The sequence below is a fragment of the Clytia hemisphaerica genome, unplaced genomic scaffold (genome assembly GCF_902728285.1).
Source record: "Clytia hemisphaerica strain Z4C2 unplaced genomic scaffold, Clytia hemisphaerica genome assembly, whole genome shotgun sequence".
NCBI lineage: Eukaryota > Metazoa > Cnidaria > Hydrozoa > Leptothecata > Clytiidae > Clytia > Clytia hemisphaerica.
The window spans coordinates 529,905-544,227 of record NW_027104591.1 but is presented as its reverse complement, the minus strand read 5'-3'; the positions used below and the strand labels follow the sequence as shown (position 1 = coordinate 544,227).

Genomic DNA, 14,323 nt, shown 5'->3' with positions numbered 1-14,323 from the left:
GAACATTGTGAAGAAATTTATTGACCATCAACAGTTGTTATTGACTGTCCATTGCAAACTATTGACAAAAAGCGATACTTTCACAGGAATCGAATTAGCGTATCGCATTTCACAATTTGCGATGCGTTTTTGGATTACTTACAAGCTAAAAATTGAAAATTGATCCATTTTAGGATGCAAAATCATGCTTATCAAAAAATTGCGATGCACTTTCTATCCCTTATTTTTTCGATGCCTGTTTTATGGAGCTACCTACTGATTTTTTTTTCTTTCAAAAAACGAGCTTCATCATATTTTGGGAATTATTGCATTTTACATCATTGAGCAAAAAATCAGAAAAATCAAATGAGCCAATCTTGAGAAAACCTAATAACAGACAGAAGGACGAACAGACGGACGACAAATTTTCCCCAAAACTTTCATGCCAAACTTATATAAGTGCTATGACCTTGAAATCTTGACCAGTGGTAGATATGGGTAATTGAAGATGATTTACAAAATTTTAATTTGGCCACCTGTCTGGTTGGTGTTTTACAGACCAGAATATAAACTTGACCAAAATCATGTATTGGCTGATTGACTGTTTGATTTGACTGAAATTTGCCCTTGAGGGCTGATTTGTCAAATTATAAAGAGACTATCATAACAAAAAAATTCCTTCCCATGAGTATAATTGGTACTTTGCAGACCAGTCAGTAAAACACGTTGAGGCTTTTGACTTGAAATATCACCAGTATATAATAGATATTAACCATCTAATGCAGTGTGCAAAATTCAATTTAGTCAAGTGAGCAGTTGTTATTTTACCGACTGGTTCGTTTTTTACCTAAAATGCTAACCTTCAGCTTACTGTAGAGTCCCTTGCCCAGTTGGCGACAACGACAAACGTCTTTGAACCCAGAAAAGTCATATACAAAAACATAAACCTCTGGAGAATTTCTTTTGGTAGTTATCTACCTTGACCTATTTCCTGTATGTGTAAAAAAAGTTCTAGAAAAGAGCGAGTACAATCCGAAAGATCCAACTTTGCACGTAGGCACACGAAAAACCTGTTTTTTTCGGAAAAAAATAAAAAATGGCTACCTGGGGACAAAAAAGCTATTATACGAATTATTTTCTTTAACGGGCGTTGAATCGACATTGACATATTTAATGATGTCATAATCAATGCCGTGCATATTTTGTCAGTGTAGTGCATATTTTGTCAAGATCCATTTCATTGGATAAATACCACTAAAATATACAAGATAAGTAAACATAAATTTATCGCCCGCGAGCACGGCTTAGCTAAGCGCACCTCTCTTATTCATTATCTAAGAATTGAAGCAGGCAAAGATTACCGAGCGGGCTGATAGCAGACAAAGGTTTTTTTGAAGATATTTTCAGTTATAATCCAAGGTAGAACAAACTAAACATAGAAAGGGGGTATTTTTTAGTGCTCTATACGATGATCGGTATTTTTTTTGAATTCTATGTTTAGATTTTTCTACCCAGCCCTGTTGCTATGAACGCGCGCCCTGTTGCTAAGACCTTTGCGAAAATCGAAAGCGAAAACAAAATAATCTAGCGCACACTGCCTTTTCGTAACGTAATATCGATAAAGTGAAAGGAGGTCCTGACTGGCGAAGTTTCTAGCTTCAAATTGAAATAACAAAGGAAACCGGTATATTGAATCTCCGGGTAGACATAAAAAATTCCCTCGTTTTTATCAAATGAAGACTCTCCATTACCCCCTAATGGATGACATCAATTTTTGAAATAAATTTTGGCACGGAATTCCAGGCAACCTTTAAAGAGAAAGTATCGGAATTCCATGAATTTTACTTAATTTTGCATTTTAAAGTATTGGAATTCCATGATTTTTTTAGGTTACAGTAACAGAATTCCACGGTTTTGATAGATATTTTGTAAATTTGTTACGGAAATTCCAGACTTTCTTGAAAGCAATTTGCTACAGAAATTCCATGTCGTCCATTGGGGGGTAATGAATAATAAACTGATGGTGACTTGAAGAAAAATTCTGAAAAAACATGCCAAAGGGAAATGTATATAAGGGATGGTCGACAAATAACTTTCAAATTTTTTATTGGCATTGGGCTGATAAGGGGGTGGGGGGTCCAACCACATACCGATAAAAAAACAAGTATTGGAACGAAAATCTTTATTCAGCCAATTTCTTTCTTTAGCTTTGATAAAAAAACCGGCAAGTACAAAACGCCTACTACCTAGTTTTCAAAGAATGTTGACATCATCAGGTGGTTATGTTGTGCACTCAACCATAGCGGACTGCAAACAGCAGTCCAACAACACAACACAAACAGACAAAACAGAACCACATTTTTTTGGCTTTTGTCTTGTTGTTGTTGTTGTTGTTGTTACTTCTGTTCAGTCGGATTCAACTCTAATAGGCACGTTTATAAAAACCTAACATAACATTGATTTGATAGCAACGCCTGCTATAGCATTACTAGTATAATACAACCAGCAGGTGTGTGCTAGCAGCACCCGACTGTAATTAAGCGACAATATTATGTAACTGTAGTTAGTAGGTAAAATCGAAAGTGAAACTTTTTTGACAAATATTATTTGGCGGCATGTAATCATGGATGGGCGATGGGCGGTGGTGGTGGTCAACCTCGGGGGGGGGGGGGGGGGGTTTGGGTGTGTATTAGGGTTGCGAGCTGACGGGGGGAGGATGCCACCCGACTTTCGACCTTTGGACACTTACGGGGGTGGTGCGGTGTAAAAAGTTGAAATTTTCCTATTTCTCCGACCCTTGGTGGGACTGAAATTTGATTTTCTGATTTTTCTGACCCTTGCCTTACTAGCGAGTACCTCCCTAAATAAAAACCGGGATTTTTCATCTCGTTTCTTAGCGAGTTCCATTTTGATGATTTTCGAAAAATAGAAGCCTTTCATGTGCTTTTTGACGCAAACTCGATATTTTTGCTACTTGCATAAGCTTCGAAAGTTTATAGTGACGTCAAAAAACCGAATGTTTACAGCCCGAGAACCCGGGCTCCAACCATTCGAAAAAGTCGCAAAGTGGAATAGACGTTAATTGCGTAGAAAAAACGCGGGTGACGTCTAGTATAGACTAGACCCTTAGCGGGACTTTGGAAATCCAAAAAAGGTACCCTTGAGGGCGGCACATACCGTACCCCCTCCCTCGGGGGCGTGTATTATCATCCCAGGCTTTATTTACGTTACTGATTGACACCAGGTGTTGGCTGATCGGCTGATGCGAATTCCCCCTCAGAGGGGAACTTCTTAAAACAGTTGATGGCGCTATCAGTAAGCATCATCAAAAAGCTGACAATGCACAGGGGAACGAGGTCGGGCGGTGGTATGTATGGCTTTTTTGTAACTTAAAACCCCTCCTCCCGGGGGAGGGCACTTAGACAAAATGGGTACCGGGTAGGTGCGAGCCATAAGGGTCCCTTTCTCAAACCCTCGAAAGTCTCTCAAACAGTCAGGAACTATTGCAAATTAGGCTATGTTCACCGATTCTGGCCTAACTTGGATATGATGGCCTAATCAAGCTAGAAAGTGTAGCCTAATTAGGCTGGAAGGGACATAATTCCAATTTTTTACTTGGATTTCAAAATCCGCGTCAAAATTTAGCTTAAAATGTCAAATTCTTATTTATTAGAATAAGTTCCCACTGTTTTTTGGGTAAAATTTGAGCGGGCTGAGAAAAGCTAAATTTTATGCTGTTTCAGCAAAATTATGTTTTTACATATACAGTAGTACAGTTGAAATAATTTCAAAATTAATGTAAACAAACATAATCCGATGGGTTTTTTTCATTTTTCAGACAAAAAATGGCGCGCTGCATGTAGAACTTAAATAATACTCTTCTTAGTCTAAGTAACAGGTCCATGTAGTAAGATTGACGCGGATTTTACTTGTTCTCAAGATATTTAAATATTTTATATATCCAAATTAGGCCATTAAAATCCTAACAAATTCTGGCCTAATTAGGCTAACATCCTAGTTTGGCCATCATAGCCTAATTTGCAATAGTTCCTGACTGTCAAAGGGGTACAACAACCAAGAACCAATAAAAAGCAAATCTCTGATAACAAGAGTCTTTATATATAAGGTAACCTGATAACAGATTGCGTATTTTCTGGCCCAGTACGCTGAAACTCTAAAGAAAGTGGGCGAAAATATACAATCTGAAGAATCGTCAATGTCGATAATTTGCGTGATCACTTACCGTCGATACGTAAGTTTGAAAGAGATGTCCCTAACGGTGGCACACACCTGAACTCTTCACTTGCTTAAGTCCTTCCCTGGATTCAAGACAAAACAGGGGAAGTACCTTTGCGCTTCCAAGGAGAAGCCGAAGACTCGTCGAGAAAGTAAAAAATAACTGACCAAATAACTTTAAATTCATTACGGTGGATTTTTAAAATCATTTACTTTTAACATGAAGGTAATAAAGATATAGATGGAGAGAAAACGTCTAGGTAATGATCTAAATGGTCGTTCAGATCTTTTATAAATCTATTCAAAGCGGCTTTTCTTTGATGTACCATCGTTGCGTTGGAAGCAAAAACATCAATTTATAACTTTATAAGAACAGAAAGAGACTGCTTGGTTGATTTTGAAAAACTTAATTTTGCCGAAAATCCTTGTTAAAAATGGAATTCGAAATAGTTTCAACTGATGTAAGACTAAAAGAGTATATTAATTTCATAAGGACACATTTTTGGGCCGGCATTTTGTTAACATTGAGAGTTGCATCATATTATCATTGAAAGTTTCTTATCTTAAAATCTTCACGTCTAAGTGGGCAGCGGTTTTCATACTCTGACAAAATGATCGATACAAGGTTCCTAATCGTAACACGTAATTCTTTTTTAAATCTATCGATGGCTTTATGGGCAGCATCCCCTAGAAGTTTGGAGTATTGTGCTTATTATGTGAAGTTTTTTTAATTTTTCATGACAAGTCTATTATATTTCAATATACTTGTTAAAAATGTAATGTCTTTTCATTCATCTTAAATATTCCCACGAGTATACCCAAAATTAATCATCTTATTCCCAAAGCAACCAAACAGCTGTTTGCTTCCGATGATAAATAAGAATAAGAAGAACAAAAGGCATTGACTCTCCATCTATATTTTTATTACCTCCATGCTTTTAATAATTTCGGTATGTGAAGTCCTAGCATTTCAGAAATCAGAAACCTGGGATGTAACTAGATTCGACTAGAATAGAAATATTGTCATTTTTCTTATTAATTTCTTTATATTTTAAACTTGTAAAAAAATTTATAATAAATAAAACACTTATAAGACATGCTGCAAAATTAATCTACATAGATAGAAAAGTGTACATTTTACAATAATACAATTTTTTCATATCTTACTAACAACAATTTCCTTTGCTGATAGATAATACCTTACTTTCAATTTTTCCAGTTCCAGCTCATTGTATTCAAATTGTGTAGTGGAAATCCAGATTATTATCACTATCTGCTTAGTCTGAATCGTCTAAATCGGCAAAAAACAGAAGCTTGGGTAGTATTAGTCTCATAATCGATTAAACCCGGGGTACTACCGTATTTACGGTAAAAAAGACAAACTCTCCGTTTGACTCATTTTCCTAAATCTGCAATTAAAGTATGAATGGGACAAAAATGCTACCATTTGTAACTTTTTCCAATAATTTATCCTGTCCTGAAAAATTCGCCTACTTCTTTTGCTATGGTACCCCGGGTAAGAAAACTATACATTGTACATTATGAAAATTCATACAACGAACCATATTTAACTTTACCAACTGTACAAGCATTGAAATGGTAAAGTATTAAACTCGTTTCCTGCACCTTTACTTCAGTTTTCATATGTCTGATAGCGGTCACAAAAAATTGTCTCGTGTCCATTAGTTATTAACTCAAAAAGTGATGCGAGAATGCTACGCGTGGTCTACGAGAAAAAAGGTGTAGAATATTGAACTTGGGTTGTTCTCATGGTCTTAAAAGGTAGCTTGAACTCTATTGATCTTCTAATATTTCGATAGATAGAGTCAATACTACACCCTACAGAATTACAAGAGAAACACACCAATCACTAATTAACAGTCATTTGATCAAGTTCATGGGCTATCGTTGAGTATTCTTCCAATAGTTGTTTAATTTCAGATTTTCTTCTGGCTGCAAGTTTCTTTGATGAATTCTATGGTAAAAAAGATTTAAGGTATGCTTTAGTAATTATCATATTCTTTAGGTGTCTGATTGTCTGATAAGAGGTATTTTTACTATGAAAATTACGATTTTGTCTATTTTCGAGTTTAAGAAAACCTGTTCTCTATTTGCCAGGATACTGTTGAATAAACTCACCAGAATAGCTTCCGATTGTTCTTGATCTTTTTGTTCTTGTTCTGAAAAAGATGAATAAATGCCATTATTAAGAAAGGAGATGCCCCAATTTAATTCAATTTATTTTAAGCATTATTTTGCAGTTTTCAATGACGTGCTCCAAAAGATTTTTTTTTTAATTTAGCAAAAAGGGTAAATTTCCAAAGGTAGATATAAGACCAAGCGCAATTTTACTCATGGTCTATCCCATCTTTAACAATTCGATTTAAAAAGGTCAAGGGTAATTTCAAGAATTCCAATTTAGAAAATATTCACGCGTTACGGCGTTCGAATCTGAAGCAAAATGAACCAATATGGGAAGTATTTATGGAGATTTGCGAATCGAAATAACATATGAGCAAAAGCCTGAGAAGCTCAACGTTCAATCATACCTGGATCATGCCAGATGATATTCTTCTCTTCTTCACCATTTTCATCCATGACTTGAAAGCCAATCTCTTGAGACGCGAAAAGTCCTTTCTCAACAATATCTGCATCACTAACAATAGGCTTTTCTACAGAAACCGATGTCGCCTCTTTTTCATCAGACACCGTGTGTTGATTATGTCCGTTTCCATCGCCTGCTACCGCGACGTTCTCGTCATCATTTTCAGTTTTAATTTTATGGTCTTTTATCATGTCTTCGATAATGTTCGAAACAGAAGAGGACGAACGAGATAGAAGTAATCCTTCAGCTGACGGGACTGCCATCAAATCATCTTCCAGCATCGATTCATTGATACTAATGAACTCGTCACGTGACATCGTCGTCGAATCGGCTGCTGTCGTTGTGGTTGTTGCCACGGGTGACGAAACGGTGCTCGGTAAACTAATCATGACTGTTGGTTCTGTTATTTTCGGTAATTTCTCTTCTTGTGGAATTGGCGTTTGTTTGTTTTGAGTAGGACTTGGTTTTTCCTTTGCAGGTTTAGCTTCAACTGGTGAACTGCTTTTGCTGCTCTTATGGGTCAGTAGTTTATCCATGTGAGATGGAGATACGCTTATCTTCTTTTTTTGTCCCCTTAAGAATGTTTGTGGAACAAATGGTGCTCTAAAAGAGAGATAACGAAGTAACTAACAGAGGTAGACCAAAGGAAGTGTTCAAAGTTGCATTGTGACTTCATAATGAACATCCTCTCTCACACCTATCATTGACAATTGTAAGAGCTTTCAAATACCTAATTGGTCCTTTTTACGCCGGCCCTAATTTACCGCCGGCCCCTTTTACACCGGCCCTTATTCCGCCAGAGGCCAATTTACTTATGCTTTAAATTAGTACATAATGTTTAAAATTTACATTAAAATGTCATGTTTCGGTATTAAATTGTTGAAAATTCCATTCTAAATCACTGATTTTCGTGAGGTCCTGGAGTAAAACAATGGATAATTTTTGTCTTCGAATCGTCATACCTAAAATCCTTTAAATTGAGAAATAATGATAGGAACACGGTACTGCTTTTTCCCTTTGTCTTAACTTACATCCTGACGTTGCTGATAGAGAAGCCTTAGAATTTATCTGATATTCCGATGGCGGATTGGAGGCGCCTAGGCTAAAGGCTAAAGTCACCCTTTGATGTACCGACAACAATCCGGTTTAATGGTCATCTCTGCGCTTGCTGAAATAATTCTGTTCAACCCAACTGAACAGAAATTTAGCATGAAAACTTCTGCTGCGTCGGAATGCAAAAACTAACTCTATAGCCAAACTCGAAGACTATAAAGAAACAATAACAGGTATATTCCTTATGTTTTTCAGTAACTTTTATGTTGGTATAATCTTGGTACTATCCTTAAAATGACTGTTGAGGGCCAGCCAACCGAACATAACCGACACAGTCAAAGTCTCTATCAGCGGTACAAACAGACAAGTTTGTCTTTAGAAAGATGAAGATATTGCTTAATCTCAACTTAAACAAGCTCAAACAACTTGGCTAAGGTTCTGTATAGGTAGTTTGTATCTTATTTACGATTAACTTCACATTTTGTGTGCCAACAGAACAGCCCAATTTTGTAATTTTACAGCACATTGAAGAAATCACTTTTAAAATCCTGAAAACTATGAAATTCGATTGACATTTTTGCTTATACGTTAATTGAGACCAAAAAAATTCGAATCGTTGAATGAGAACAAGTTTCTCACAAGTTTTTTACAAATAAATTGGCTATGAATTACTTTTTTCAGATTTGATTGGCGCTTTAAACTAGCTATATCAATATTACGAAAGCGTAAATTAAATTTGCATTCGAAAATTATTAACCACTTCATCTTGAACTAACATAAATGAAAAACCCAGAGAATCTCCAGTCTTTTCACAGGCGTTTCCCAGTGACATCTCCAAAATCTTTCCAAAAATAATTTTAAGAATTTCTTAGTTAGTTAACTAGAAACGTTTTCCACAGAAAATATCGAGATAGCTAACTCGAAAACTTATAAATGAAAGAAATTCGAGTGACGTCATAATTTGCACTTTTATGACGTCATAATTTAGCTAACTCGAAAATTGCTAACTCGAAAATTGCTAACTCGAAGATTTCGGGCCTCCCCTCCGGTCAAGTAAACTTCTATAACCCTAACCTTCCAGATGATGAAATATGCCCGACCTTCAGAGGCAAAGCGTGCGCCGTAGCATATTTCCAAATCTGGTACCAGATAACCTTAGAATAGATCCTTTAAGTTGAAAAAGGACATTTTAATCGTTACTCTTAGGTGCCAAATAAACGGAGGGGGGGGGGGGGGGGGTTGGAAAAATTTTCAAATTAAATAAACGGGGGGGGGCCTAATTACCGGGGGGGGGGTTGGAAAATGGACCTTTAAAAACCCCTAAAAAGGGTCAAAACGGGGGGGGGGGGGGTCCTAGGGGGGGGGTCCTAATAAGGTCCGGGGGGGGGGGTTGGAAAAAAATCGAAAAATTAACAAGCGTGGGGCCCCGTTTATTTGGCACCTAAGAGTAAAGTCTTGGCAGAAATGAAGTTGATTCCATTATACATCAAAATCTAGATGATGGGTTATATCATAGTATAAGAAAGCCGCGGCTGGAATGATAACATCTGAACTTCTGTTGTTCTATCTCTGTCGTATTTGATGACTGTTTTTTTATCAAGAGATCAGTAATGTAGCATCTTTAATGGTAAATTTTATTGGTTTGTCGTTAATACTTACTTCTCAGTGTGTTTTAGACATTAATGATATACCCTTGATAATACACTTGCATTATAAAATCATCGTAAAGGAAAGATCAACAATAAGAAATTTAAACAAGCACAAAATGGCTGGGCTGAAAGAACTCAAAAGTAAACAAAGTGCCTCGAGTGCCTTCGCAATATTTTAGTGAAATCTTTTTAGAAATCAATGAAAAAGTACATCTAGATAATACTGTGAAAGTTTCAAGCCAGCACCTTCAAAATTTATCATTCAAACTGACAAGAAAGCTGTCATCTTGAATATAGTTCTTATAATTTCAATTTTGGCGAAAAACTATTGTTTCCACAAAATACCCCTAAAATATGTCCAAAATTAGTTCAAGTGTTCTATTGGGTACAGATTCAAAGATATCTAGCAACAAAAAGACTTTTTGTGAAGGAAAGTAAGAGAAAATTTTCAAAAACTATCTACCAATGATAAACTGAGCATCTTGATGTTCTTATAAAGCTCGGAGACAGAGATGGAACAGCAATTAACTGAAACGACAATGCGGTAGATATTCCAGCCGCAGCTTTCTTATACTATGGTTATATAGAACATAAGAAATTCGCCATGAAGTGTAAAGCCATGTAATGTAAAACCGTCTTCTATTCAAAGAAAAATACGAATCATAATGTCCAATTATTTTCATAGAGTATGCTACCCGATGCTACCATTTGATCATTCAGGCACTAGCACTAGACTAGAACACAAAACATAGTCAAAGAGTATTTGTCACAATTTTTATAGATCTATAATGAAAGGGTATTTGTTTTTATGTGAAAAAAACATTGAAAGAAAAAATGAGAAGAGATGATCCGTCCAAAATTTATTTTCGTACATTCGTATAGAGGAATCTGTCTGTAAATGGGCTTAGGTTTTGACAAAAATTGTTCACCTCTAAAAATATACACACATATAAAGTACATAAAGATTAAGAAACGTTGTATTTCTTTTCAATACTTAAAGTTTCTTGCTTTCGCATTCATCAGTTGATTAGAAAATAAATAAAGTACATGACAAGACTAAACCTCTTGTTTTACAGGCTTTGTGGGAAGATTCGAAAACAACATAAAAATAGCTAGTCTCACTAATGCTTACGAAATCATACGGAAATAAAGTTTTTTTTTACTTGTAAAAATTTTTTCAAGTAATTTTTATAAATTGATTGGGCTCAAGTTGGGCTGAAAAGGTCTTTTACTTTATTTTTCTTAAAAACCACCAAATAATGAACAAGAATATTAAAAGAATTTATGAGAATCAAATTTTTTGTTGTTCTTAAAGAAAGAAAGAAAGTCTGTAGAAAAAAACGGTGAGAAAACCCTAGAGATTAAACGCGTGGTCAGAGTAGTAATCAGAGGCGAACAGAAGAAAGAAAACTTTTAATGACTCACTTTTTTGGGGGGAATGAACCGTTGTTATTGTTGTGAATGACTACCCTATCACTGTGGTGCTTTGCTGACAAAGGAATTTTTGGTTTTCCAAAACGCTCTTGGTTCTTCAGTAGCAATTTGAATGATTCGACATCATCCTAAAGAAAACAAGCCGAAACGCTGATTAGACCTACCTGATGATTAAAGTTAGAGCAAGTAGTCAGTAATCGTTCGAGTTACGGAAATTCGAGTCATAGAGAGACAGAATAGCCTAAGAATCTCCTCAAGAGACCGGAAAAATCGTTCGAGTTTATGGAGATAATTGAGTTGAGAGGTTCAAGTTATGAAAAGTCGACTGTAGTTAAAAGCGATAATGGAAAAGATCGTGAAAAAAAGAACGGACGAGCGGACGGTTTCCTAGTGATCTTCAGCTCTTCCGGCAATTTCTGAGTTCTGAGGAATTCCAGATACTAGAATAATTAGTTCAATTGAAAATCAAAAACGCTAAATATCATCGGGCATTATCATTGTTAACACATTTGTGCGTTTGGGTTCATTTTCACAAAAATTTTCTCAACATACCAGCGCGCTAAAGTTACAAAAATTCGGATGGTACTGCGCAAAGATGCTGCGATAAAATCGAGGTGGCAAAGCAACACAAAGTTCTGATCCTCATAAAAAGCCCGAAAGAAAATTTTACGGGGCCAGCCTTGCTCATTCCTCAAAATATTCGGAGGTGTGTATTTTCGGGGATACTTTCAAAATTACCTCAAGTGGATAAAACTTTTTGCGTGGATCTAATTTAACGAATGGCCAAAAAATGATTTTTGACAGGGATTTAATTTGCCGAGTTTGGAAATTGGAGAAACAAAAAATCATGGAAAATGCATGAAATCAACGCACAAGTGATAACTGTCATAAAATTGTCTTATTGCTAAATTTTGGCGAGCGAATCACAAAGAAAATTTTAGCGGGGATTTAATTTGCCGAAATTTCCCAAATTCAATTTCCGCTAAAATTAATCCACTTGAGTTACTGTATGAAATTAGAACTATTTTTTGTAATGTTGGGCTCCGTCACATTTTACGCATTACTATTTTGCACCTTTAGGCCAAAAATTAGAAAAAACTAATGAGCCAATCTCGAGAAAAGCTGGTAACATACGAACGGACGAACGGACAAAGGTTAATTTATAGGACCTCCAGGCAGGCCCAAAAATGGAACTATGAAACACAAACAATAAATCTGAAAACAATTGAATGATTACATCCATCGTAAATCTTATAAATAGGAATATTCTATCATCTGCATTAGAAGTTTGAAATAAATTAAATAAAGCCGTTCCGACCCGTGTAAAATCGTATAAGCGTTTTATTTCTTTCCGTGTCCGGTCCTGTCTCCATATGAATAATACCGAGTTTATGTATATGTGTTTTTCTGCGACGGAGACGGTAAGGTTCTAATTTTACTAGATCCTAACCAGCTGAGGACGATGGTAAATCAGCAATTTTACCGTCCTCGATTTTGCGGGGCAGAACTGAAGGTTATTCCAAATCGCTTCAGACACTTTACCGTCCTCAAAAGCACAAACACATAAACTCGCTAACACTTTAATGGGTAGGAAGATTTTCTTAAGCAGTCCGCAAGTAAATGGCCAATCAACTCTCCATAAGTTAAATGATTTTTTAGGAGACTTCTCAAGTTACTTTGCTTCTAATTACTTTTCTATGGGTTTAAAACTCTACAAACTTACGTTGCATATTTTCCGGTAGCATTGTTTCAGCCCTCGGTAATCCAAATTATAGCTGGTCGAATGAGGTGTAGTTGGAGAAATCTGTCTCGTCTGGCGTGATGTATAATTTTGATAGTTAACTAACCCTCTTTGATATCTCGCTGTGTTGCTACTGGCGGCTCTTGGTTTTCGATGTAGGTACGTATGTGTATAGTGGCGATATGAATTGCATTCAGCGTACGGGCTACGTTGTGCCTTCGGTAAACGCAACCTTGAAAATGCATAAGGGAATCAAATACCAGTAGCTAGCCAGTTTCTTAAAATAAGTCTTTAAGGGTCTTTACTCAACCTAATCAACCTAATTTTTTCGGTCAACAAAAAGCCTTTAAAGTAAAACACAAGCTGAAATTGGGCAAAAAATTGGGGAATTCGTTGCATCGACGCAAAATTTTGCTTGAATTTGCTTGGAGATTTTCAAAGCTCGACCGAGAAAATGAATGTGTGTAAGGAGGGGGCCTATATTTTTCCTAAATTGAGCGACGAATCTTACTTGTAATTAATAATAGGACCTATTTGTTTTGGAATCTAAACTCAAGAAAACTTACGCTGGAATATCTGGTTCGGAGAGAGGTGATCCCCTTGAACATTGGCAACTCTAAAAGAACGGAAAAGAAAATCAATGTTTGCAGCCGATGCTTGTTATCCTGGCCGACAATGTATAAATAACAGTATCAAACCAAAGGAAAGTGCGCGAGTTTGTTCTCGAAATAACTGTTCACTGAGGAGAGACCCTGTTACCTAAAAGCTATACATTGAACCATCACCAAGCTACGTAAATCGAACAATTTTCTCTATAACTTTTGGTTTTGGAAAAATCGACTAAATAGTGAACCACATAATAGGCACCTTTGAGAAGCAGTAGGTTGGACTAGGGGCTGACTTCACCATTGAAACATCGTATGCTACCAAATTCACCTTAAATAAAAAAATGCTTTATTTATAACAAAAAGAAAATTTCCACAAAACCATTCATTACCAGGTAGTTGTGGTAGACTGGTAACGGGCTTGACTCCCGATCGGAAGGTTGTTGGTTCGGGCCTTACATAAATTAGACAGGAAGCGTTGCTCATTACCCATTGACATCATTATTATGTGTCAAATCTATCATTTGAAATGAATCGTATACTACACAAACATCGCAAAGTAAAAGAATCCTGTTTAAAGATGAAAATTTTGCCTACCTGGCGCATTTTAAGCGTTTGTTCTCGTTGTTTCTTCAGTATATAATGTCTAGCGAATTGTGTGTTCCGTGGTGGCAAGAACTTGTCGTGGATGTGAAAATTATAGTTACTGCCTTTCGCCATTTTAGAAACCGTTTTTGCCAAAATTTTAACCACCACTTTTAATTATTTTTATTCTGAAAACAAGATAAAATATAATAATAATAATAATAAAGCTTTACAGGTTTGCAGGCCACCGTGAAGACACATGGGCCTCTATAAACCGCTCGTACTTTTTACAATGATCTTTTTGAAATAGAGTTTTTTTCGCGGGCTCCCCCGGACTTTCCATTTTGTGTTGTCTTCCTTGATTTTAGCATTCATTTTTTCGGCTTCCTTACACCATTCTTTAATTATTTGTCTTTCATTTTTGGTCAAATCCTCT

The 14,323-nt window shown here is 36.2% G+C and overlaps 1 protein-coding gene across 1 annotated transcript; it reads right to left on the bottom strand.

Annotated features, from left to right (window-relative positions):
• Nucleotides 1-5,235: 5,235 nt before the first annotated feature.
• On the bottom strand, nucleotides 5,236-14,102 carry LOC136823706 (uncharacterized). Its single transcript, XM_067079873.1, has 8 exons — nucleotides 13,900-14,102; nucleotides 13,565-13,633; nucleotides 13,264-13,313; nucleotides 12,680-12,929; nucleotides 10,948-11,084; nucleotides 6,765-7,423; nucleotides 6,355-6,395; nucleotides 5,236-6,190 (listed from the first exon to the last, which is right to left on the bottom strand). The coding sequence occupies exons 1-8, from the start codon at nucleotides 14,020-14,022 to the stop codon at nucleotides 6,086-6,088; spliced, it is 1,434 nt and encodes a 477-aa protein (XP_066935974.1). The 5' UTR covers nucleotides 14,023-14,102; the 3' UTR covers nucleotides 5,236-6,085.
• Between the last annotated feature and the right edge of the window lie 221 nt (nucleotides 14,103-14,323).